The 25,686-nt window shown below is 42.7% G+C and overlaps 1 protein-coding gene across 2 annotated transcripts in view; it reads left to right on the plus strand.

The window, feature by feature from the left end:
- Positions 1 to 25,686, plus strand: part of LOC126164518 (mitochondrial import receptor subunit TOM22 homolog) — a 68,893-nt gene that overhangs the window by 10,963 nt on the left and 32,244 nt on the right. For both annotated transcript variants that reach the window (XM_049920247.1, XM_049920246.1), the window contains 2 exons: positions 10,143 to 10,254; positions 10,385 to 10,512. In XM_049920247.1, coding sequence (XP_049776204.1) covers positions 10,143 to 10,254; positions 10,385 to 10,512 — 240 coding nt within the window. The remainder of the gene's footprint in view (positions 1 to 10,142; positions 10,255 to 10,384; positions 10,513 to 25,686) is intronic.

Below are 25,686 nucleotides of genomic sequence, written 5' to 3' on the forward strand. Positions count from 1 at the left end.
TTGTTAATATGGCACATCAGGGAAGTGTGGTAGCAAAAATTGTATAGGGAGACCAAGGGATGAATTAGTCAAGTCAGTGAAGGAAAGTTAGGGAAATAAATTTGTGTAGTTGCAAATTTGTGTACTGTGATAGCAGCAGGGTAATAAAAAATACTAAAAATCTTGACTGTTGAGATGTGAATGTGTAGTTGCAAATTTGTGTACTGTGATAGCAGCAGGGTAATAAAAAAATACTAAAAATCTTGACTGTTGAGATGTGAATGTGGGGGTGGCGGTAATTTAAAGGTCACTATTTTGTGTCTTTCTAGAATAACTAGAAGACTACTGCTTCTAGCAAAAATGTTTCCCTGTACAAAATTAAGCTGTATTAAATTCCACACAAAAAAATCTTATTCATTTCTCTCTGGGACGGATAGTTTCATGTTGCAGGTGATGGAAAAATTGCAGATAATTACAAATAGTTTTTTAATACTACAAGGTTGATGATTATTGTTAAATGAAGTTGATTAAGAACAAATGTTAGATGTGAGATATGTGTACCACATGTTAAGTGCAGTAGAACTGAGATAGATAAAATTGTATTCTGGGTATACAACAAGGTGGAAAGTTGGGGGAGGGGGGTGGAGGATCAGAGGATGCACTTACTACCTTCATAGGTTTTATTTTCCATAAAATCCATTGACACTATATGGACTATGGGTATGGAGTTCTACTAATATTAACACAAGAAATGAGTATGGACAGAATCTATGTAAATCTTAGCACATTTTTCTACAGTACTAGATAGGAAATTTATTCCTAGTCACCCTGTACAGCAGCTGTTGTTTCTTCTGGGAAATTGGCTTCGCCCACAATGAGTGCTGTTAACTTTTTAGTTTACAGACTGACTATACCTTCCAAGCATTTCCTGTCCACATGTCTCTTACAAGTAGACAAAATAACTTCACTTAGACGAATGGAGAAACTGGTAGAAGCCAACCTCGGGGAAGATCAGTTCGGATTCCGTAGCAATATTGGAACACGTGAGGCAATACTGACTCTACAACTTACCTTAGAAGAAACATTAAGGAAAGGCAAACCTACATTTCTACATTTGTCGACCTAGAGAAAGCTTTTGAGAATGTTGACTGGAATACTCTTTCAAATTCTAAAGGTGGCAGGGGTAAAATACAGGGAGCAAAAGGCTATTTACAATTTGTACAGAAACCAGACGGCAGTTATAATAGTCGAGGGGCATGAAAGGGAAGCAGTGGTTGGGAAGGGAGTGAGACAGGGTTGTAGCCTCTCCCCAATGTTATTCAATCTGTATATTGAGCAAGCAGTAAAGGAAACAAAGGAAAAGTTCGGAGTAGGCATTAAAATCCAGGGAGAAGAAATAAAAACTTTGAGGTTCGCCGACGACATTGTAATTTTGTCAGAGACAGCAAAGGACTTGGAAGAGCAGTTGAACAGAATGGACAGTGTGTTGAAAGGAGGATATAAGATGAACATCGACAAAAGCAAAACAGGGATAATGGAACATAGTCAAATTAAGTCTGGTGATGTTGAGGGAATTAGATTAGGAAATGACACTTAAAGTAGTAAAGGAGCTTTGCTATTTTGGGAGCAAAGTAACTGACGATGGTCGAAGTAGAGAGGATATAAAATGTAGACTGGCAATGGCAAGGAAAGCGTTTCTGAAGAAGAGAAATTTGTTAACATAGAGTATAGATTTAAGTGTCAGGAAGTCGTTTCTGAAAGTATTTGTATGGTGTGTAGCCATGTATGGAAGTGAAACATGGACGATAAATAGTTTGGACAAGAAGAGAATAGAAGCTTTTGAAATGTGGTGCTACAGAAGAGTGCTGAAGATTAGATGGGTAGATCACATAACTAATGAGGAGGTATTGAATAGAATTGGGGAGAAGAGGAGTTTGTGGTACAACTTGACAAGGAGGGGGGTCCGGTTGGTAGGACATGTTCTGAAGCATCAAGGGATCTCAAATTTAGCATTGGAGGGCAGCGTGGAGGGTAAAAATAGCAGAGGGAGAACAAGAGATGAATACACTAAGCAGATTCAGAAGGATGTAGGTTGTAGTAAGTACTGGCAGATGAAGAACCTTGCAGAGGATAGAGTAGTATGGAGAGCTGCATCAAACCATTCTCAGGACTGAAGACGAAGACGACGATGACAACAACAACAACAACAACAACAACTTGTTTTTATGCAGTAGAGGTATTTTCAGTTTATTGGGTGAGTATTTATTTTCAGTTGTTAAATAAGCTATTGTGTAATAGCTCAACAGTAGGAGCAATCAACTGTCAACCACACTGAAGAGCCTGCTCCAGGTGGATCATGCTCAGTATATATATAATACGAGGGGTGTTTGAAAAGTCCGTTTAAAGTCAGAGATATGGTACCACCGGCTGTATAGAGGTCATGTTTAGGTAGCAGCATCTTTGGAAAGAATGCACACAAAGTTTGTCATATCGGACTATTTCTTTGTGTTTCTCATTCGTGTGAATCAAGGATGTCAAGTGATTGTCAAAAAATGGACGCAGAAGAATTTTGTGTGGTGATTAAACATTGCTTTATGAAAGGTAAAACACCTCAGGAGACTAAAGAGTAGGTTGATAAACATTATGGTGACTCTGCACATTCAGTTAGAATGGTTGATAAGTGATTTCAAAATTTTCAGAGTGACCATATGGGCACAAGCGATGCTGAACGTTCTGGATGCCCTGTGGAAGTTAAGACTCCAGAAATCATTGATAAAATCCATGATATGGTGATGGATGACAGAAGAGTTAAGGTGCGTAAGATTGCTAGTGCTGTGGGCATCTCGAATGAATGAGTACATAATATTTTGCATAAACATTTGGACATGAGAAAGCTATCAGCAAGATGGGTTCTGTGATTGCTCATACTTGACCAAAAACGGAATCGTGCAAAGTGTTGCAAGGATGGTTTGCAGCTGTTCAGGACGAATCCGCAGGACTTTAAGTGTTGTTTCATCACTGTGGATGAAACGTGGACATATTACTATACTCCTGAGACCAAACAACAATCTAAAGAATGGGTTACCAAGGGAGAATCTGCACAAAAAAGGCCCTCGGCCAGAAAGGTTATGGCGACAGTATTTGGGGATTTGCAAAGGATAAACCTCATCGACTATCTGGAAAAGGGTAAAACTATTACAGGTGCATAGTATTCATTGTTATTGGATCATTTGAAAACCAAGCTGCAAGAGAAACGCCGGTGATTGGACCGCAAGAAAGTCCTTTTCCATCACGACAATGCACCAGCACACACCTCAGCAGTTGTGGTCGCAAAATTAATGGAAATAAGAGTCCAACTCATTTCACATTCCCCCCCCCCCCCCCCTCCCCTATTCTCCGGACTTGGCTCCCTTGGACTAAGATTTGTTCCCCAATTTGAAGAAATGGCTGGCGGGACAAAGATTTTATTCAAATGAGGTGGTGATTGCACCAACTAATAGCTATTTTGCAGACTCGGACAATTCCTATTATTTGGAAGGGATCAACAAATTAGAACAGCATTGGACAAAGTGTATAGGTCTAAAAGGAGACTATGTCGAAAAATAAAAAAGGTTTACCCCAAACACGTAAGTAATTTTTATTTTTGCTCGGACTTTTCAAACGCCCTTCGTCCAATGTTAATTTCACTGGCTCCACTATCAATGGCTGGAATACTTTTCACAGTATGTGAAGATATCAAATGCATAATCCCAGCCTCAGCTCTCCCAACATCTGAAGAGGCCCAGAGACTTAAATTGACTCCCTCTGCAACAGAAGTTAATCACTTAGATGTTAAGGAACTAACGATACTTCGACACAAGTCAAGTGTTTAATTACAGCAGATTACTGTTCTAGGTTTAAACATGATTAATTCTATTCCTTCAGGCATATTGAAACCCACTTTGCAAGATACACTGTGGGTGTGTAGGAAGTGGCTCCACTCACTTCAGCCCATTCTATAAGTGCCAAAACTTCCTGACTGGAGGAGATTAAGTGTGGTGACTTTCTGGTCATTCATTAATTTACCATTGAGTAAAACATGGTTACTGGGCTTAACAATGTGCTATCAACAAAAGACAGCATCAAAGTGTCACATTTACCAGTGCAATAACTCTCTCACCAACATTACATAGGTCCCTTATATCGTCACACTCACAAATTGAGCACTTCTCAGCCATTGTTTGTAGGAATGTATTTTACACAAAAACTCACTTAGCATCAGCAGATAAGTACTCACTTAATAAATTGAAAAGAACTCCTGTATACAAACACTAGCTCAAATAAGTTATTTTGTATACTTACATTGGAGAACTGGACAGGAAATGCCCGGGGAGATACAGTCAGTCTGTAAACTGAAAACTGAAGACCACTTGTGGTGTAGGAAATAGCCTTTCGTAGAAGGAAGATAAAACTGCTGCACAGCATGACTTAATTTCCCCTGTTGTAGTGTAGGTTAGTGTACAGATACTTACGTAGTCCATATGCTTTTCTTTTTATATTAAAAGTAATCCATATCTGTATTCAGTAACATAGTGTTACTAAAACTAGAATAAAAGGGAGAACCGATAGAGGTACTCAAGGTACCCTCCGCCACACACTGTCAGGTGGCTTGTGGAGTATGGATGTAAATGTAGAAAATAAATAAACAACCCCTCAACATACTGTGAGTATCTGTGCACTGTCATGAGTGATTCATAAGGTGATCTGCAGAAGGGTTGGTATACCTCGGTGACACACACTCATTGCTTTTTATGACAGCGTGTGGTAAATAACATTGGGAAGTGTCTGCTCACTCTTCATTGCCTATGAATGAGGAACTGCATGACCACAATCTGGTAACGTACCTTCCTTACATCTCCAGAACACAATTTATCCTTGAATATGGTTCTACTGCAGTTAAATAATGATCACCTTAATATTTGTTCTTGATCTAATTCATTTAACAGTAATCAAACAATGGAAAATCCAGGATGGAATGTGACAATATTATGAATAGGGAAGTGCTGCTCACCATATAGTGGAGATGCCGAGTTGCAGATAGGCACAACAAAAAGACAGTCACAAATAAAGCTTTTGGCCATTAAGGCCTTTGTCAACAATAGATGTGTACACACACACACACACACACACACACACACACACACACACACAGTGCGCAACTCACAAAGGCAGCCTCGGGCAACTGAAACCATGCTGTGAGCATCAGCAACAGTGCATGATGGGAATGGTGACTGGGTGGGGATAAGGAGGTGACTGGGGTGGGGAAGGGAGGGATAGTATGGTGGGGATGGTGGATAGTGAAGTGCTCCAGGTTAGATGGAAGGCAGGGGAGAGATTGGAAGGGGGGGGGGAATTAGTGGAAAAGGAGAGAAGTAAAAAGACTGAGTGTGATGGTGGAATGACGCCTGTGTAGTGCTGGAATGGGTTGGATGGGTGAGTACACTGACTAATTGAAGGCTGAGGCCAGGAGGGTTATGGGAACATAGGATGTATTGCAGGGAAAGCTCCCACCTGCACAATCCCGAAAAGCTGGGTTGGTGGGAAGGCTCCATATGGCACAGGCTGTGAAACAGTCACAGAAATGATGTCATGCTTGGCAGCGTGTTCAGCATCAGGGTGGTCCACTTGTTTCTTGGCCACAATTTGTCGGGTGACCATTCATGCGGACAGACATGTCCACATAGAATGCACAGTGGTTGCAGCTTAGCTTGTAGATCGCGACTGGTTTCACAGGTAGCCACGCCTTTGATGGGATAAATAATGTTCGTGACCGGACTAGATTACGTGGTGGTGGCGGGAAGATGTATGGGACAGGTCTTTTATCTAGGCCTATTACAGGGGTATGAGCTGTGAGTGGGGTAAGGGGGTTGGGAGCAGGAGTTGTGGAAGGATGGAAGAATATATTGTGTAGGTTTGGAGGACAGCGGAACACCACTGTGGTAGGGGTGGAAAGGATAGTGGGTAGGACATTTCTCATTTCAGGGCACGACAAAAGGTAATTGAAACCCTGGCGGAAAATGTACTTAAGTTGGTCCAGTCCTGAGTGGTACTGAGCTAAGAGGGGAATGCTGCTTTGTGTTCGGATGGTGGGACTTTGGCAGGTAATGGGAGACTGGAAAGATAAGGCACGGGAGATTAGTATTTTTACAAGGCTGGGAGGATAATTATGGTCTGTGAAGGCTTCAGTGAGACCTTTGGTATATGTCGAGAGGGACCGTTCGTCACTGCAGATGAGACAACCATGGGTGGCTAGGCTGTATGGAAGGGACTTGTTGGTATGGAACGGGTGGCAGCTGTTTAAGTGGAAGTATTGCTTGTGGTTCATAGGTTTAATATATACAGAGCTACACATGTAGCCATCTTTGAGGTGGAGGTCAACATGTAGGAAGATGGCTTGTTGGATTGAGCAGGACCGAGTGAAGCAAAGTCATCAATGAATGTGAACCAGGTGAGAGGTGTAAGATTCTGGGTGTTCAGGAAGGGTTTCTCTAGATGGTCCATGAATAGGCTGGCACAAGATGGTGCCATGCGTGTACCCATAGCCGTACCCCGGATTTGTTTGTAGGTAATGCCTTCAAAGGAGAAGTAATTGTGGGTGAGGATATAGTTGGTCATGGCGACTACGAAGGAGGTTGTTGGTTTGCAATTTGTCAGGTGTTGGTAAAGGTAGTGTTAAACAGTTGTAAGGACATGGGTATTAGGAATGTTAGTGGGAAGGGAAGTGGCATCAATAGTAACCAGTTGGGAACTGTGTGGTAAGGGGACAGGAACTCAAATGCTTAGGCCCATCCCAGATCCTCTCCCCAGAGTCCTCTCTACTCGCCAGTACCACTCCCTGAACTCCTACATTCTACATGGTGCCCCCACTGAGCAAATCTCTCCTTTCATAGACCAATACCTTCAACCTGTTACCGGGAACCTAACCTGGTTACCAACCTTTTCCTCCTCCAACTCTCCACAGTTCCTGTCCCTTCACCACACGGTGCCCTCCTCATCACTATTGATGCCACCTGCCTGTACACTAACATTCCTAGTGCCCATCGCCTTACCACTGCTGAACACTACCTTTCCCAATGCCTGATGGATTCCAAACCAGCAACCTCCTTCCTAGTCACCATGACCAGCTACATCCTCACCCTCACCCACAATTGTCTTTTGAAGTAATTATCTAGAAACTAATCTGGGGTATGGGTATGGGCACCTGCATGGCACCATCCTATGCCAACCTATTCATGGGCCATATAGAGGAATCCCTCCTAAAAACCCAAAATCTTAAACCCCTTTGTGATCTGGATTGAGGGTGAGGACACCCTATCCACATTCCTCCAGAACCACAACCACAACTACCCTCCCCCCCCCCCCCCCCATTTGTTTCATCTGGTCCTACTCAACCCAATAAGCCACCTTCCTAGATGTTGACCTCCACCTCAATGATAGCTACATCGGTACCTCTGTCTATATCAAACCTATGAACCACCAGAAATACCTCCCCTTAAACAGCTGCCACCCATTCCATACCAAGAAGTCCCTTCCATATAGCCTAGCCACCCGTGGTCATCGCATCTGCGGTGACGAGCAGTCCATCTTGAAATATACCGAAGGTCTCACTGAAGCCTTCATACTGTAATTATCCTCCCAACCTTGCACAAAAACAAATCTCCCGTGCCTTATCTTTCCAGTCTCCCACCACTTCCAAAAGTCTCACCATCTGGCCACAGAAGTACATTTCCCTCGTAACTCGGTACCACCCAGGATTGGAACATCTGCCAGGGTTTTTACTACCTCTCGTCATGCCCTGAAATGAGAAATGTCCTGCTCACTATCCTTCCCAACCCTCCCACAGTGGTATTCCACTGCCCCGAACTTACATAATATATTTGTCCATCCTTACACAGCCCCTGCTCCCAACCCCTTACCTCATGGCTCATACCCCTGTAACAGACCTAGATGCAAGACCTGTCCCATACATCCCCCCACGAGCACCTACTCCAGTCCGGTCACAATCATCCTCTATCCCATCAAAAATATCCCATCAAAGGCATGGTTACATGTGAAACAAGTCATGTGATGTACAATCTAAGCTGCAACCACTGTGCTGCAATCTATGTGACAACCAACAAGCTGTCTGTCAGCATGAATGGCAACCGACAAACTGTGGCCAAAAAAACAAGTGGACCATGCTGTTGCTGAACATGCTGCCAAGCAAGAATGTCTTCATTTCAATGACTGTTTCACAGCCTGTGCCATATGGATCCTTCCCACCAACACCAGCTTTTCTGAATTGTGCAGGTGGGAACTGCCCTGCAATACATCCTATGTTTCAGTAACACTCCTGGTCTCAACCTCCGTGAGTCAGTGTCTTCATCCTTCCAGCCTCTTCCCTGTTCCCATTCCAGCCCTACACAGCCGTCATTCCACCATCACACTTAGTCTTTTTACTTCCCTCCTTTTCTGCTCCCCCCCCCCCTTTCCCACCTCTCCCCTGCCCTCCATCTAATCTGCAGCACTTCACTGTCCACCACCCCCACCATACTATCCCTCCCCCTCCCAACCGCATCCTCCTCCTTACCCCCACCCAGTCACCACTCTCATTATGCACTGGTGCTGCTGCTCGCACTGTGGTTTCAGTTGCCAGAGACTGCAGTTGCGTGCGTGCGTGTCATTTGTTGATGAAGGCCCTAATGGCCGAAAGCTTTGTGACTGTTTTTGTTGTGCTTATCTGTGACTCAGCATCTCAGCTATGTGGTGAGTAGCAACTTTCCTTTTCATAATATCATTTAACAGAAAATATGAATTTTGTACCACTCAGCCACTATTTCTAATAAACTGTGATTTTTCCATCCAAATGGTACCCCTTTGTGGGAAATGTAATGTAGTTTTATTTATGTGCAGGTAAACAGGTGGGGCAGAAGCCATAGTGTTAATTATTAACTCTTCTTTAATAATTAAAGAAAAAACTGTTAAGGGGCCTGTACACCTGGTGCCCTACCCATACACTCACATCCCATTCGTGAAGATTTCTAGTTTTTTGTTCGTAGCAGTCTCCCCTACAACTACACGCACTTTTGCACAGCTTACATATTTTGGTGTTCGTTGACTGAGCTAAATACTAAAACAGGTTCAGATTTATGTAGGTTGCAGTAGTTATTTGGAGAAGGGGGCTTGCATGGATAGATTACTGTGGAGAGATGCATCAAACCATTCGTTGTTCTGTAGACCACCACCCCAACAGTGGGTTGGACCTACTTAGTAGACCACTTAGCCACATGTCAGAGATATTTACAGCAGTTCAATGTTACGTATGTCATATGACTGAGCAACAGTTGGGATTCCCTGCCTTACCACAAATAAATTATCGACACTGATACTCTGTTTTCACTGCTTGGTACGTACTGGAATTGACATGCTAAATTTGCAGTGAAAGTGTTGCCAATAGGCACTAGTAGCATGATTTCCTGGTTGCATCCTGCAACACATTTACAGTTCAAAGAAATGATCCTTCCACTTCAAGCACTGACTGTCTCCTCTGCCGTCTTGCTAGTGCCATACTGTTCAATTTCTCATTTCTCTGAATACATGAGAGTATCTTCCAGCAGCTCCTATCACAAGTATCTTGCTCTTCCACTTCTGTTTCTGCCACATTACTTTTTTTTTCAGTCAACTTTGTTTTTCCCTTTATCTTCCGTTGCATGTTTTCCTTCCTTCCCTCATTCCTTCATAATCATCCTCTTCTTCTTCTTCTTCTTCTTCTTCTGCAGATTTGTGTGTGTGTGTGTGTGTGTGTGTGTGTGTGTGTGTGTGTTTCCTTCAGCTTGCATTTCCTCTTTTCTGGATGTCACTTCCACTATTGCTTAAGTGTTTGGCTGTGGTCACAAAAAACTGTGCATATCAACATTTCATTGCCTTGTCTTACGTAAAGTATAAATTTTAAAATTAAAACCCGTTATGTTGTGTCCACTTGCCTTGTCTTTTGCTGCACAGTGATTGGAAGAAAGTTATTACTGTAGTTACATATTTTGTTAATTTTGTAAAAGTTGATTTCTATTTCCTTATTAAGTCTTAAGTCTGACACATGATTATTATTATTATTATTATTATTATTATTATTATTATTATTATTTCAGGATCTTGATGAAACTTTGGCTGAACGATTGATGGGCCTAGGTGAAATGTTTCCAGAGAGTGTTCGTAATATTACATACTCTCTGGTCACTGGGACCTATCAGGGAATAAAAGGTTTATAATTACTGCATTTTGTAATATTTTTAATTCAACATTTTTAATCTACTTAAATACTGCCAGTGTTGTATATTTGATAAGAGGAAAAGATTTATGTACCATTTGTAATCCATAATTTTGATTACAGGTCTTTACAGCTTTGGGCGAGTTGCAACGTGGCTGTTCTTCAGTTCCTCAGTAATCCTGTTTGCTCCTGTTATTTTTGAAGTTGAAAGAGCTCAAATGCAAGAAATGCAGCGTAGCCAACAAAAGCAGGTGTGTATTAAATTTTTGATTCAGCAGATATGATTGGGTACCATAAGGAGTTACAGAGTAAACCAATCCGTGCAGAACCACCTGTCGGCTTTGATGTGCGACATATGTTGTTACGTGATGTCATGTTTGCAAAGCATATTTGAAGTGCTTTGTGTGTGGGGATTACATTTGTCTGTTAGTGCTTTCTAGGGCTGAGTGCCTGTGTTCGGGAATTGTATGTTAGTGAGGCATTAGACTTAGTGACGTAGGTTACTGGAAGTTTTTTTTGGCTTGTCAGCAAGTTGTTGTAATGTCATTAGTCATTAGCTACTGATTTGTGTTTCGCTTTGGAAATGTTAAGTCACTGTGTTGTTAATGGTTAGAAATTAAACTTTTAGATTGTTGCTACTTACAATGAAATTAAACAAGTTGTGCATTAGTTGTTGCTATGGGTGGTAATATTACCATGATAAATATCTGCATTAATATGGCCTCATGGTGGAATTTTGAAGTGTGAACAGGGTGGTGAATTAATGAATAGACAAATAGTTGCTACACCTCCAGCAGGAATGAGTTTATGGTGGTGTCATTGTGACAGTATTTGGAGGTAGGTTAGGATAGATACCTGGTTTGAGGAATCTAGGCAGGATATTATTTTGTTGATTTGTTATTACTGATGTTGCTTATCAGTTGCATTTTATGCCCATGAGACAGGTGTGAGATTGGTTTCATGTTTGTAGGGAGGTTTGTTCAAAGTTTATAAATGACAGGACAGAGGCGAATTTAAAAATTTTGCACCCGAGGCATGTCATATTATATGCAACCCCCCACCTCCCCCAAAAAAAAAACAGTTAAATAATAACTATTACCAGATCACTTCACAATTGCTGTTTTGGCTGCGAGTGCTGTGAGCTGAGCTGTTTCCGTACTCTGCTATGTGTTGTTCTGAAGGACACGTCGGCGATCTAGTCGCGCTCAATCAAAATATAGTATCTTTCCTAAACTGTATTTGGTGTACGGCAGCAGATAAACTTAAAACTGCATCGTATTAACACGTTCTTCTGTTGAAAGACAACAGAAATGAACACAATGAAAATGACTTTTATTCTATCGTCAAAAAATTCAGCAGATCATGTAGGAGACAATGGATTTTTGTTATACATTCACTTTTAATATGTTCTTTTACACAAAACCGGTGAAAATGAAAATAAAGTTGTGTTACGATCTAAAAATTGAAGGGAATGTGTCAGACATTAGTAATTAATATGTACTTTTACAGAGATGTGTTAACAATTAAAATTGAAATTGTTTTATTATCTAATGACTTGGTAAAAAAAAAAGGTTCGGTATTAATATACGAATCTGTAGGAAAACGTAAGAAATGAAAATGAAATAAAAGATTTTGGTGCATGAACTAATAACTAAAGACAAACACACACATAACTAGATTCGCTATTACATAGTTTTACAGATTAGTGTGGAAAAATCAAATTTGTTTTATAATTTAATAATTAACGTGTAAAGCATTAGGGGCTGTGCAGCTAGATGCTGCATAATAAGTGTACGCAATACCTTTAATCCAGGGCTGAACTGTTTTGTACTGCAGCTACTACTCTCACCGTAGCTCTTTCTAACGGTATTAGCAAAGCTTTTAAGTCTTTATCGATAGAACTGAACTACGTTATTTATTAACACATTTTCATTTGAGCGATTTCACCGATAAGGTATATATTTCTGCGATAACTATACATTTCACCCGACACCAAGAATACATATTAGTTGTAATATGCTACAGTATCAGCACGACTTGACTGTACAGTGCGGAGTGGCATGGGTCATTAGGGTGTTCTTTAGTATTGTTGGGTGCCTTCGGTCACGTCTACATGTAAAGGTGGTTTAGTTCCACGTTCTGCCATTGGCAATTGTATAACAACAGATAATATGTAGTTTGTAAATTGAATGAATGTAATCGTAGTTGTAATAAAAAACACATTATAATCTTAAAATTTTAAAACTAATATGAATAAATAAACGAACTCGCCAGACAGCAAAGATTTTGTCTGGCTTTGACGGCAGAAAACTCCTTGATCATATCTTCATAGTTCAGTCTTTTAAGAGTCGAAAATGAGCATTCTGCCGAACAATTTGTAAGTGCCATACATATAAATATTTCAAGAGCAATGGCAACATTTGGAAACACAGATTGTAACCTCTCTTTTCATAAAAATTTACTCATTTCGACTGGTATATCACTAATCTCAGAAATTTTCAAAAGTTCTACGAAATGTACACATTCACTAGGGAACATAGGATATAAATCTTTCTTATGATGCGTAGAGTTTTGCTGCACATTCAGCAATATTGTCAGGTGAACTTCTTAATGTTACCAAAAACTGTGGAGTAGTCAAACAGCTTTCCTTCCTCATCACTAACTTGGTGTACAAGTTGTCGAGTACTGGGAGAAATGTTTAGACTCTAAATTTTTTCCTTCCAGTCAGAAAAATTTCTTAAGAGTATGCTTCTTTGTCGTCATGAATTAGATAATTAATCAATATATGAAATGTCTGCAGTAGAATCTACTATTATAGAGAAATATTTTGCCTGTTTTATTTCACTTACAATAATTCTTTTTATTCGTTCAGAAAGAAGCTCTATTATTTCATCACAGATCATTGGAGAAAGATAATTTGTATGTCCTTGCCCTGGATTTCCATGTCGTTCAATGTGCTCTGTGAAAAAGGATCAAATTCAGCTGTAAGTTCAAGAGACATAAATTGGCCATTATGTAATGAATGGAACCTTTCAACGTATCCACGTAGAAGAGATCCACGACTTGTTAGCCTCTTCACTTGTACAAACACCCTTTTAAACACACTGCGCCAATACATTTTTTTCTGTCTCAATACATGACTCAAAATGGTTATGTATTGTTCAAAGTGACTTTTTCCTTGTTAAGAGTGATAACTCAGAATTATTGTGTTAAAGTGAATTGTAATGATGAGATAAAATATTAGAAATATTTTTCCAATCTGCAATACCATTAGTAGCAATCGCGGCCTTACCTCCTAACAATTTACATGGTGCATTAAAAAAAACAGCACTGGTGCTATACTAGAGTACACTGGAAAATCACCAAAAGTTGATTCACCATTTAAAAGTTTATGGTAAAATACATTTTTGTTCAGATATCTGATTTTATCATCTATTGATCATGAGTTAGAAAAATAACTGTTATAATTTTGATTAATACCATGTTATAAGAGAACGTCGATTGTTGCTTCATTAACACACCATTCTGCAAGATGATCACTAACAAGGTTATTTCTTTTTGTAATGTCTGACTCGACACTTAGTTTTTCGTGAAACTCGAAATCAGGAACAGTTTGCTTTTCATCATTTTTAGTTTTTGTTTTGTCTGTATTTACTTCTTTTACAACAGCTGCAGTGCCAGAAATATCATCTGTACTACTTGAACTGGAAGTCAAACCAGCAACATTTTTTGTGAAAAAATTATCTACTTTGCCAAACATTTTTAGAACATTGGCTTCTCGTTCTCACTATTCCTTTGATAATTTCAGAAATGCCGTCCCACTTAATTTTGCACTTTGTGGGTTTCCTCCCCCCCCCCCCCCCCCCCCCACTGTTATTCATGTTAATGCACTTACAAAATTGTCATCCAACAGTCAAAACAAAAGAAGAAAAAATTGTAAAAGGAAAGAAAGAAAGACTGTATCCAGTTTCAATCGTACTATTGCACATGAGCCCAGAGCTTTTTACTTTAAACATGGTGTGATGAACTGACAAACTCGGATCACTCAACATCACTGTGTATGAAAGAAAGACAGTGCAGAATAATTTAATTTAATTGTCAGTGAACAGTAGAAGCACACCTGCCGGCTGGAATTTGTCTCGTAAAGAAAATGGGACAGTCCCTTTTTTAGCTTCTGTTTCCCATGTTGTTGGAATATTCTAGACACTGTCTTTCTGATTTAAAAAGCAGTGAGGTGTTCTGGATCGATTCTTATACCACTTATTCCAACAACATTTTAGCGGTTTCTGTGGGCAGAGAAGACAAGACTACAAAGTTTAAGTAGGCTTGTTGGCAGTTGATGTGGTGTGTCATTTGTGTGAATACTGCTGTTAGGTCTACACGCAAATGCACCTTTTGTTCCAACGTAAAATAAAAATAACTGTTCCTTGAAGAAAAAAAGCTTAGTTAAGCAGTTTAGTGTAAAATTTGCAATCCCACATAGTATTTGATTGCTCAGAGTGGGAACTTTGATATCTTGCAGGATGGAAATTGAGAGCCTTCATTTGGAAAGGCAGTGATGCAGTTGGTGCAGTAGGAACCTGGATGTGAAAGGGCTGTTGCTTCAGGGGTTGAGTGTTCTGATATCATATTTAGAGTGGTGCTTCCCGCTCCTTTCCTAGAGGGCTCATGGGTTCATGCTTGCCACACACAAGGCGCCAAGCTGTTGCGGCTCTTTTGTACTTCCTGTGCTGCATTTCCTTTCCCATGTCCTTTCAGCCCTATCCTCGCTCCTACCCTCCCCACAATCTCCTTCCCTTCTGTGTCCTTACTTTCATCAGCCCAGATTTCCTCCTGGTTTCTGCTATTTTTCTGGTTTTAATTTCTCTTGTCTTTTCTCATTCATCTTTCCTTTTCAGTGTTTTTGGTCCCCTTTTGGAGTTTGACCTCCCCTTCTAAATTTTCTCTCTGTAGTGTGAGCCAATTGCAGAACACCACCATAGCTAGCGTCTTTGGCATGTGGGCTTACTGCCTATTCCATCTGTTCCTCAATGCCGTTATTCTTAAATGCTCTATAACCAGCACAGTGGCCAGATGTGTGGTGGGGTCATTACATATCCTTTTGATTGAGGCACTGACAACATGGGAATCACACTTAGGATATTCTGAGCTGTTGCCTAGGCGTGGTTGTTTCCGATTCTGGAGAATCTGAACTCCCAGCAACGGCCGCCGTGCCAGGCGACCTTTGCTATGGTTGGTTGGTGCCCAAGGGGAGAGCCGCTGATCGGAGTGAGGTGTATCTGGGTGGGCACTTTGCGTATGAAATGCAGTATGCTTCAAAAGACTGTTGTTCTGTGGCTATCTCTTTAGTTGACAATGGATCTTCTAATGCTGCTTCTTATGATCTGCTGCCTTGCATTGCATGGCTACACACTGGGAGGAGGGCCAGGCTTGCTGGCTTGGGTAAACGCTTTCCCCGCTACCTGGTCTGCCCCAGTACTGATGGAAAACACTTTCAAAGCCACCAAGCCATTGTTTTTCATGGAACCTGTCAAGGATGCTATTGTGAAAGTGGACTCTGAGTAAGAGGTTGTCGGGTTTACTGTTGATCAAACTATTTCTGCTGTCCACTCTGTTGTTCAGAACTGATGAGGGACTAAGGGCCAGTCTGGAACAGCAGATAGTTAATTTCGTTCAGCATGTTCAAAAGGCCATAAGGAAAACGTGTAAATAAAGGCTCCTTTATTCTGAGATTTGAGGGGAGACACTCCCAGAGGTGGTCAAGGTTGTGTGTTACAACTGTGGTATAAACCTGTATGTCTTTCCACCCACAAGGTGTTCTCGGTGTTTGCATTTCAGGCACAGGTCTTTCCACTGTACAGTGGCCCATCCGTGCGGTGAATGTGGGCACCTATTCCATGAGGGGAGCCCCTGTCTTCCCCCATTCATTATGTTAATTGTCATGACCATCACTCTCCACGCTCCACATATTGCTCAGTTTATAAGAAGGAAACGAAGATGTATGAGTAAAAGTCCCTTGATCATCCATCCTAGAGTGAGGCTCCAAGAGAGAGAGAGGGGGGGGGGGGGGGGGGGGGGAGGAGGAGGAAACAGAAGTACTAGGACAAGGCCCCGGAGTTGGCCAAGACCTGAATCTGACCTTTTGTTTATGGACGTCACCCCATCCTTGTTGGTGACGGATGGTGCCCCGACAGTGTGTCTGGCTTTGGTTTATTTTACCTCCCATTTGGATCCTCATTCCGTTCTTATTCAATGGAACTGTAATGGATCTACTGTCACCTTGTACTCTGCAGCTTGTGTCATACTCCAGAAATCTCATTTTACTGATACTCACTCGGTGAGCAGTCGTGGAACCAGGTTGGCCCTTTGAGGGCTTCTAATTGTGTTTCCACATTGGTCCATACAGACATTATTAGATGGGTCCCCCTTTGTGCCACATTGGAAGTGGCTGCCATCCGGGTCCACTTAGAATCTATGGTCACCGTTTGCAATCTCTCCCCCTCCTGACAGGCCACCTATGCCCACTGACCTAGTTGCCAACTTTCAGCAACTTCTCCCTCCCTTCCTCATCCTTGGGGACTTAAATACCAATCACCTCTTGTAGGGCAGTGCTTTTTCGTCTAGTGTCGGTTCCTCCTTACAGATCGATTAGTCGTGGATCACAACTTGTGATGGTTCCTCTACCCATTTTAGTGTTGCTTATGGCACTTTCTCTGCCATGGATCTTTTGCTTACTTCCTCTCCCTTGCTCCCTTCCTTAAAATGGTCACCACATGGTGACCACTGTGATGGTGACTAGTTCATGTTGATTTTGTTATTCCCTTCCCACCTCCCAAGTTCCAGTTTGCCAAACTGACCTTTCCACCATACTGGCTGTCCTCTATATACCTCCCAGGTTGTTTACCCCCTCTTTGTCAGGTTGCATTAATGTTTGTCATTCTGTTTTTTTGGTTGATATACCAGCCTAGAATTCAGATGAATTTAGTTGGTAAGTACATTTTTATAGTTTTTTGGTTTTTGTTATATAAGATAGTATGAGTGTTTATGCACATAATTTTCATTGAGATGTGTGGGGAAAAAGTGGTATTGAATTAGTTTTTTTTAGAATTTGTGTGTTCAGTTGTTAATTGAAGCTCATAATTATTAGTTGATATTGGTGGTCGTCATAGAGTATGTTGTTTTGTTCAGATTAGACTTTCAATAATAGTATTTGTATGGAAGTGAAACATGGTCGATAAATAGTTAAGGCAAGAAGAGAATAGAAGCTTTTGAAATGTGGTGCTACAGAAGAATGCTGAAGATTAGTTGGGTAGATCACATAACTAATGAGGAGGTATTGAATAGAATTGGAGAGAAGAGAAATTTGTGGCACAACTTTACTAGAAGAAGGGATTGGTTGGTAGGGCATATTCTGAGGCATCAAGGAGCACCAATTTAGTATTGGAGGGCAGTGTGGAGGGTAAAAATTGCAGAGGGAGACCAAGAGAGATGAAGATGATGACCATGGACTTCTTTGCACCTGATATCCAGCACGGTAGCCGGTCCGTTGTGGTGGGGCCACCCTGTACCCTGTTCGTTGTAGCCCCCTGACCACACAGGAATCGCTCTGCAGATGCCTGCGCCGTTAACTCCCCACTTATGCCAAGGGGTAGATGCCCATGCCCCTGGGGCATCGGGACTCCCGGCAATGCCATCCTGCCAGGTGGCCTTTGCTGCGGCTGGGTGGCGCCCGTGGGGAGGGCCACTGGTCCGAGTGGGTGGCATCAGGGCGGATGACATGCGATGAAGCATAGTCAATCATCTCTTGCTGGTGGTGAAAGACCAGCAGTCTCTTAAGTGTTCTCGAGCTCAATTCAATGCACAGAAGTACGAACCCAAATCGTTCCCCTCCCAGGCCACACCGTGGGAGAAATGTCAGGCTGAGGATTCAGCAGATCTTATTCGCCCCTTGTGTGTTGGAGAGCTGATGGGAAATCTTTCATGACAATGAAGCCTCAGTTTTTTGTTGAGCCTTTAGAGGACAACTTTGGGGAGGTGGAGGGCTTGACCAAAATGAGATCTCGGTCAGTCTTGATCATAACAGCATCCTCTGCCCAGTCACAGGTGTTACTCGCTTGTGACAATCTGGGGGATGTTTCTGTAACCATCACACTCCATAAGAGCTTGACTATGGTCCAGAGTATCATATTTCAGAGGGACCTTCTTTTGCAGTCTGACGAACTGCACGCCAGTTCAGAGTGACAAGGTGTACATTTCATCCGGCATGTCCACCAGGGTCCAATGGATAATAAGGTAGCCACCGGTGCCTTCATCTTGGCCTTAGAGGGTGATACAGTGCCCGAGAAGGTCAAGGTGATGATGTACCACTGTGATGTAAAGCCCCTATATCCCTCCCCGATGCGGTGCTTTAAGTGCTGGAAGTTCGGCCATATGTCTTGCTGCTTTACTTCCAGCATCACATGTCAAGATTGCAGATGCCCGTCAGATCCCAATACTCCATGTGCCCCACCTCCCATCTATGTCAACTACAGAGAGCACCATTTTCCTTGCTTCTAAGACTGCAGGATACTCCAGAAGAAAGGAAAACCATAGAGTACAAGACACTGGACAGACTGACCTACACTGAGGCTAAGAGAAACTATGAATGCCTCCATCCTGTGCGTATGGCATCGTCTTACACTGCTGCTACAACAGCTCTGGCACCATCAGCTCTGCCAACCATCACCTCTGAGTCAGAAGACTACACCTGCCCCCTTGATGGTGGTTGTGGTGGTTGTGGTGGTTGTGGTGGGTGGGGGCAAACCCCTTGATGTTCCTGTGTTCTTGCACTACCTACTTCAGGAGCAACACCCCCCCCCCCCCCTCCCCGCGTGCAAACCATCGGGGATGTCAGTCCCAACTTTTAAGCCAGAGAAGCCTGAGTCTTCTTCGGCTTCTCTCGCTAGGAAGGGGCCTCTTAAGTCACTCCCTTCCCAGGTTTCTGCTAGGGGGAAAGAGGACATATGCCAGTGGCTGAAGAGTCCAAAAGCAGCTGGTCATTAGGGCTTCACGCTCATCCTCAGGGCCGGAGACCGAGCAAGTGAAGTCCTCCCAGCCAGGGAAACCCAAGGAGCAGTGAGAGAAATCCAAAAAGAAAACTCCTAAGCCCTAGGAAATTGCGGTGGCACCCACACCACCACTACCTACAAGCTCTGTGTCTGAGAATGGGGCTGTAGATTTTGGCATCCACTGAGGACCTGGATCTTGCCAGACCCTAAGACACAGTGGATACAGACTGCTCAGGCAATAGTCAGTGGTGGCAGGTGACTCAGAGGTGTAAACTGCCTCGTTGAATTTTCCGTGCCTTCCCAGTCTCATGATATCATCATCCTGTGGAATTACTGTGGCTTTTTCCACCGTCTGGCTGAGCTATGTCAACTGTTAAGCTTTACACCTGCTATCTGCAGTGCCCTCCAGCAAACCTGGTTCCCGGCAATGCAGACCCTTGCCCTCCCCGGGTATAACGGATATTAAAGGAAATGTAGTGACTATAATTGAGTGTCAGGTGGAGTTTATGTCCTAAACTCAGCCTGTTGTGATGCTGTGCCCCTTCAAACCCCTCTTGAAGCTGTGGCTGTCAGAATAAGGAAGGCACAGGAAATAACTGTCTGCAATGTATATCTTCCTCCAGATGGTGCAGTACCCCTGAATGTATTAGCTGCGCTGATTGATCAGTTCCCTAAACCTTTCCTACTTTTGGGATATTTCAATGCCCATAACCCATGTGGGGTGACACCATGCTTACTGGCAGAGGCAGAGATGTCAACTTTACTGTCTCAGTTTGACCTCTGCCTCTTTAAATACTGAGGCCACCACACATTTCAGTGTGGCTCATAGTAGTTCCTCGGCCATTGATGTCTCAATTTACTGCTCAGGACTTATCCCATCTATCCACTGGAGAGCACATGATGAACTTTGTGATAGTGATCACTTCCCCATCTTCCTGTCACTGCCCCAGCGTCAGCCCCACGGATGCCTGCCCCGGTCAACTTTAAACAAGGTGGACTGGGAAACTTCCACCTCTGCTGTCACCATTGAATCTCACCCACATGGGAACATCGATGTGATGGTTGAGCAGGTGATTACGACAATTGTTTCTGCAGCCGAAAACAATATCCCTCGTTCTTTAGGGTGCACGAGTGTAAGGCAGTCCCTTGGTGGTTGCCAGAAGTCGCTGAAGCAATTAAGGAACATCGGTGAGCTCTACAGTGGCATAAGCGGCATCCTTCCCTGCAGCACCTCATAGCCTTTAAACGGCTCTGTGCCTGCGCTCGCCAACTTACCAAACGACAGAAACAGGAGTGTTCGGAGAGATAAGTCTTGACCATTGGGTGCCATACTTCACCTTCCAAAGTCTGGGCAAAGATCAAACATCTTTTCGGGCACCAGACCCCAACAGGTGTTCCCTGTGTTACCATAAATGGCTACTGATGCAAATGCGATTGCTGAGCACTTTGCTTGAGCCTCTGTGTTGCAGAATTACTCCCCAGTCTTTCACACTCTCAAATGGTGGCTGGAAGGGAACGTTCTCTCATTCACTACATGCCACGGTGAATCCTATAACGCCCCATTTACAGAGTGGGAGCTCCTCAGTGCCCTTAGAGATTGCCCCGACACAGCTCCTGGGCCTGACCAGATCCACACCCAGATTTTTAAACGTCTCTCATCTGACTACAAGCGACATCTCATCATCTCCAACTGGATCTTGTGCGTGGCATCTTTCCATTGCAATGGCGGGAGAGCACCAGCATTCCAGTGCTCAAACCTGGTAAAAACCTGCTTGATGTGGATAGGTATCGGCCCATCAGCCTCACAAACATTGTTTGTAAGCTGCTGGAACGTATGGTATGTCAGCGGTTGGTTTGGGTCCTGGAGTCACATGACCTACTGGCCCCATGTCAGGGCGACTTCCGCCAGGGTACCTCTAGTCTGCCATCCGAAAAGCCTTTTCCAGTTGGCAACACCTGATTGCCGTCTTTTTTGACGTACGTAAAGCATATGACACAACCTGGCGACTTCATATCCTTGCCACATTGTATGAGTGGGGTCTCCGGGGCCCGCTCCCAGTTTTTATCCAAAACTTCCTGTCTCTCCATACTTTCTGTGTCCAGGTTCGTGCCTCCCATAGTTTCATCCATATCCAGGAGAATGGAGTCCCGCAGGGCTCTGTATCGAGTGTCTCTCCATTTTTAGTGGCCATTAACTGTCTAGGCAGCAGCTGCGGGCCCTCCATCTCACCTTCTCTGTGTGCAGAAGACTTCTGCATTTCGTACTGCTGCTCCAGTACTCATGTTGCTGAGCGTTGTCTACAGGGAGCCATCCACAAGGCGCAGTCATGGGCTGTAGCCCACAGCTTTCAGTTTTCAGCCACAAAGTCATGTGTCGTGCACTTCTGTCAGCGTCATGTCATTCATCTGGACCCGGAACTTTACCTTCATGGCTGTCCACTCACTGTAGTGGAGACACATACATTCTTATGACTGGTTTTTGGCACACGATTGATTTTGCTTCCTCAACTTTGTCAGCTTAAGCAGAAGTGCTGGCAGCACATCAATGCCCTCCGTTGCCTGAGCAACACCAATTGGGGTGCAGATCGCTCTATGCTGCTGCGGCTCTACAGAGCCCTTGTCCAATCCCGAATTGACTATGGGAGTGTGATATATGGTTCATCAGCACCCTCAGCATTGCATTTACTTGACCCTGTGCACCACTGCGGGGTTTGACTAGCGACAGGAGCTTTTTGGACGAGTCTGGTGACCAGCGCACTCATGGAGGCTGGGGTACCTCCATTGCAGATCAGATGTGCACAACTGCTCGCCAGTTACGCAGCACACATTCATAGTTCTCCTGAGCATCAGAATTACCGTCTCCTTTTCCCACCTGCAGCAGTCCATCTCCCGCATTGGTTGCGCAGGTCGTGGCTAACAATTACGGTTTGTGTGCAGTCCCTTCTCTCCATACTGAAGTCCTTCCCTTTACCGCCACTACTTGCGGTCAATTCACGTAAATCTCCATGGTGTACACCTCTGCTGCAGCTTTGTCTGGACCTTTCACATGCCCCTAAGGACTCGGGTAACCCCGCGGCTCTCCGCTGTCACTTCCTCTCAATTCTCGACATGTTTACATTGACGGCTCTATGGCTGATGGTCACGTTGGCTTTGCCTACGTTCACAGCGGCCATATTGTACAGCATTCCTACTTGATGGCTGCAGTGTATTCACTGCAGAGCTGGTGGCCACTTCTCATGCACTTCAGTATCTCCGTTCATGCCCTGGTGAGTTTTTCCTTTTATGTACTGACTCCTTGAGCAGGCTGGAAACTATTGACCAGTGCTATCCTTGTCAGCCTTTGGTAGCATCCATCCAGGAGTCCCATCTACGCCCTGAAACGGCCCAGCCGTTCAGTGGTGTTCGTCTGGACCCATGGTCATGTCAGAATCCCAGGAAATTAACTTGCTGACAGGCTGTCCAAACAGGCTACACGGAAACCATTTCTGGAGATGGGTATCAGTGCAACTGATCTGCATTCATGATTACACAGCAAGGTTTTTCAGCTCTGGGAGACGCAATGGCAAAATCTCAGTACACACAACAAACTGCGAGCCATTAAGGGGACCGCGAATGTGTGGAAGTCCTCCAAGATGGCCTCTCGCAGGGACTAGGTAGTTCTCTGCCGACTCCGCATTGGCTATGCTTGGGCGACCCACGGCTACCTCCTGCACCGTGAAGACCCACTTTAGTGTTGGTGCGGCACCTGGTTGACAGTGGCTCTTATTCTTCTGCTCTGCCTTTCTGTGGCTGCCCTGCGACTTCATCTTCGGTTGCCGGACTCGTTTCATTGATTTTAATGGACAACACCTCATCAGCTGATTTGATTTTACGTTTCATCTGTGAGGGTGGGTTTCATCATTCAATCTGAGTTTTAACTCGTGTCCTTTGTCCCTCTGTCTCCTCCATCCTAGTGCCTTTAGGGTATAGGTTTTAATGTGTTGCAGGGTGGCTGGCTTTTCCTTCTTTTCGTGGTCGGCTGGCCACGGTAATCTGCTTCCTTGTTTTACTCTCCGTTTCTTACGTCTCTCTGTTGTTTTCTTGTCTCTTTTGTTCTTTTTAGTGTTCGCCTTTCCTTCGTTCTTGTGGTTTTTCCTTTCTTTCTGTTTTGTGTTATGTCTCGTCTGTTTTATTCTCACACTTGCGGCATTGTTTTATTAGGAACAAAGGGCCGATGACCTCGTAGTTTGGTCCCTTTGCCCCTCTTAAATCAATCGACCATATATAAATAACAGTAATTCAAAAGAAAAATGCCTTTTTCATCCTCCACAGAAAAATCCCACTTACATATATGTATCAGTTTTGGGTTCCCTGTTGTTGTTTTTAAGGCCTTAACCTTTTACCTTCACTGTAGAGAAGAATGTCAAACATGTATCATATTTTGAATCAGCTGTATTGGATTTAAGATTTTCAGACTAAAAAATGAAATTGTGTCTAGTTTTCCTAATCTATGGTTGTAACATTAAATAATTAATTACAGTGTCAATTTAAAGTAGCTTACACTTCTTAACATACACAATCTTTTCGCAACAGGTAATTTTTTTGTTTTTTTTTTCGTGATTTTGTATTATATTTAGGACACCACTCAAAGCACGAAATAGTGGTGCCTGGCATGCCTGCATGTGGTTCATGCCACAAGTCAAATCTGACAGGTGGTGAGAGATGTTGGACATATCAGTATTCCAGGAACTGCTGTGTTAGTTATTTCCTTGTAATCTTTCTTTTAAACTGTTCCCAAATATTCTAATATCAAGGATCAAATGCTGAAATGAAGAGACAACAAACTGCATATTCAGCTCTAAAACTGAACCCCAGAAAGAATCAGGTGGAGATCTTAAGGATAGTAAATGACAGCTAACTCCAGACATACATTCAGTATAGTTTATTGGCTTTTCAAAGAAAACAATTTAGTACAGACCAGAAAAAAATGTCATTACGAGGAACTTCAGTAAAAATTGTCATAGATGTTACCTGTACAGCTGTCATGCTTCATTCAACTAAGAAATATGTTGTGTGATATTGAGAGATGTCGTGTGCTTTCTCAATAGAATTTTGAGGACTTTTACTTAAGTTACATCCTCACTGGAATCATCCACATTTGGCAAATTCTTGTAAAAATCATGAAGAAAAGGGACACCGGAGCATAGCATTGGTTGTCTGCCTTCTTTTCCTCTGTTACACTTTAAGGCCAATGTTGTGAAGCTCAGCTACCTGACATCTTGTTTAGTTAACCTCACGTTGTAGTGTTCCACATTCCCATTTTGTTTATACTTTAACTGCAATATACTGGGCTTCTCTTTGGTGATTCTGATGCTTCCTATGTGCATCATGACTATAGTTTATTCATCTTTTTTCTCTTTATAAAAACTGACGTTTAATTGTCAGAGCTGAAGGAATCATCGCTTTTGTGTCCGCCACACAAAACTTAAAGTAAACGGTAAAATTTGTTGGTAGCCTCATCTTGCTCTGAATGTGACTGAAGTAATTGTCATTGGTCAGATAACTGTTGTCTGGGATAAAAAATGTATTGCATGATCTCTTTTATTTGGTGGGGAGGGTATTCAACTAGCTTGCAGTAGGATGGCTAAATGTTTGACACTTCTGTTTTGGGTAACTTGAGTGTGAAAGTACTAGAGTTTCTTCTGTGGGCTTAAAATCAAAGTGCTTTAAATACAACATTGCATCTCATCAGGTCATCTGCCTGCTACCCCCTGATACCAGGGGGTGAATAGTTACATTGAAGTAAGAAAGTTGTCTGCAGTACACAATACTGGAGGGCACTTAAGAAATTGAAGTTCTTTCATAGATCAAACACAGTTACAGTTCTGTCTTCCTCCCAATATTAACCTTGCAATGGTCAATCTGTTGACAATGCAGCTCATTTATGTTTACTTTGCAAGAGCCTTTACAGTTTCAGGAATCTCACTACTTGCAATTACAGACTTGACTTTAATTTAAAATATATCACCATTTTCTTGTGATAATGCAAATTGAAACATATACTCAGTTTTGAAAACTTTCATTTAATAATGAAAAGGAAAGTTGCTACTCATCATACAGCGGAATGCTGAGTCACCGATAGCACAATCTCCACTATATGGTGAATAGCAACTTTCCTTTTCATAAATTGTTACATTCCATCCTGGATTTTCCATTGTTTGATTTTCATATAACAATTGTGACACAACTGTAGATTGTGTTTTCTGTTTGCTATTAGTGCAACATCAAATAAAGAATGTAGTGCCAAAGCCTCCTAATGGGACTATTCTTTTGTCAATAGTGGCTCCTATAACAAAAATGAATGAAGGATTTCTGGCACAATGAATTCAGTTTCATTTC

Source organism: Schistocerca cancellata, chromosome 1 (genome assembly GCF_023864275.1).
Source record: "Schistocerca cancellata isolate TAMUIC-IGC-003103 chromosome 1, iqSchCanc2.1, whole genome shotgun sequence".
NCBI classification, from domain to species: Eukaryota; Metazoa; Arthropoda; class Insecta; order Orthoptera; family Acrididae; genus Schistocerca; species Schistocerca cancellata.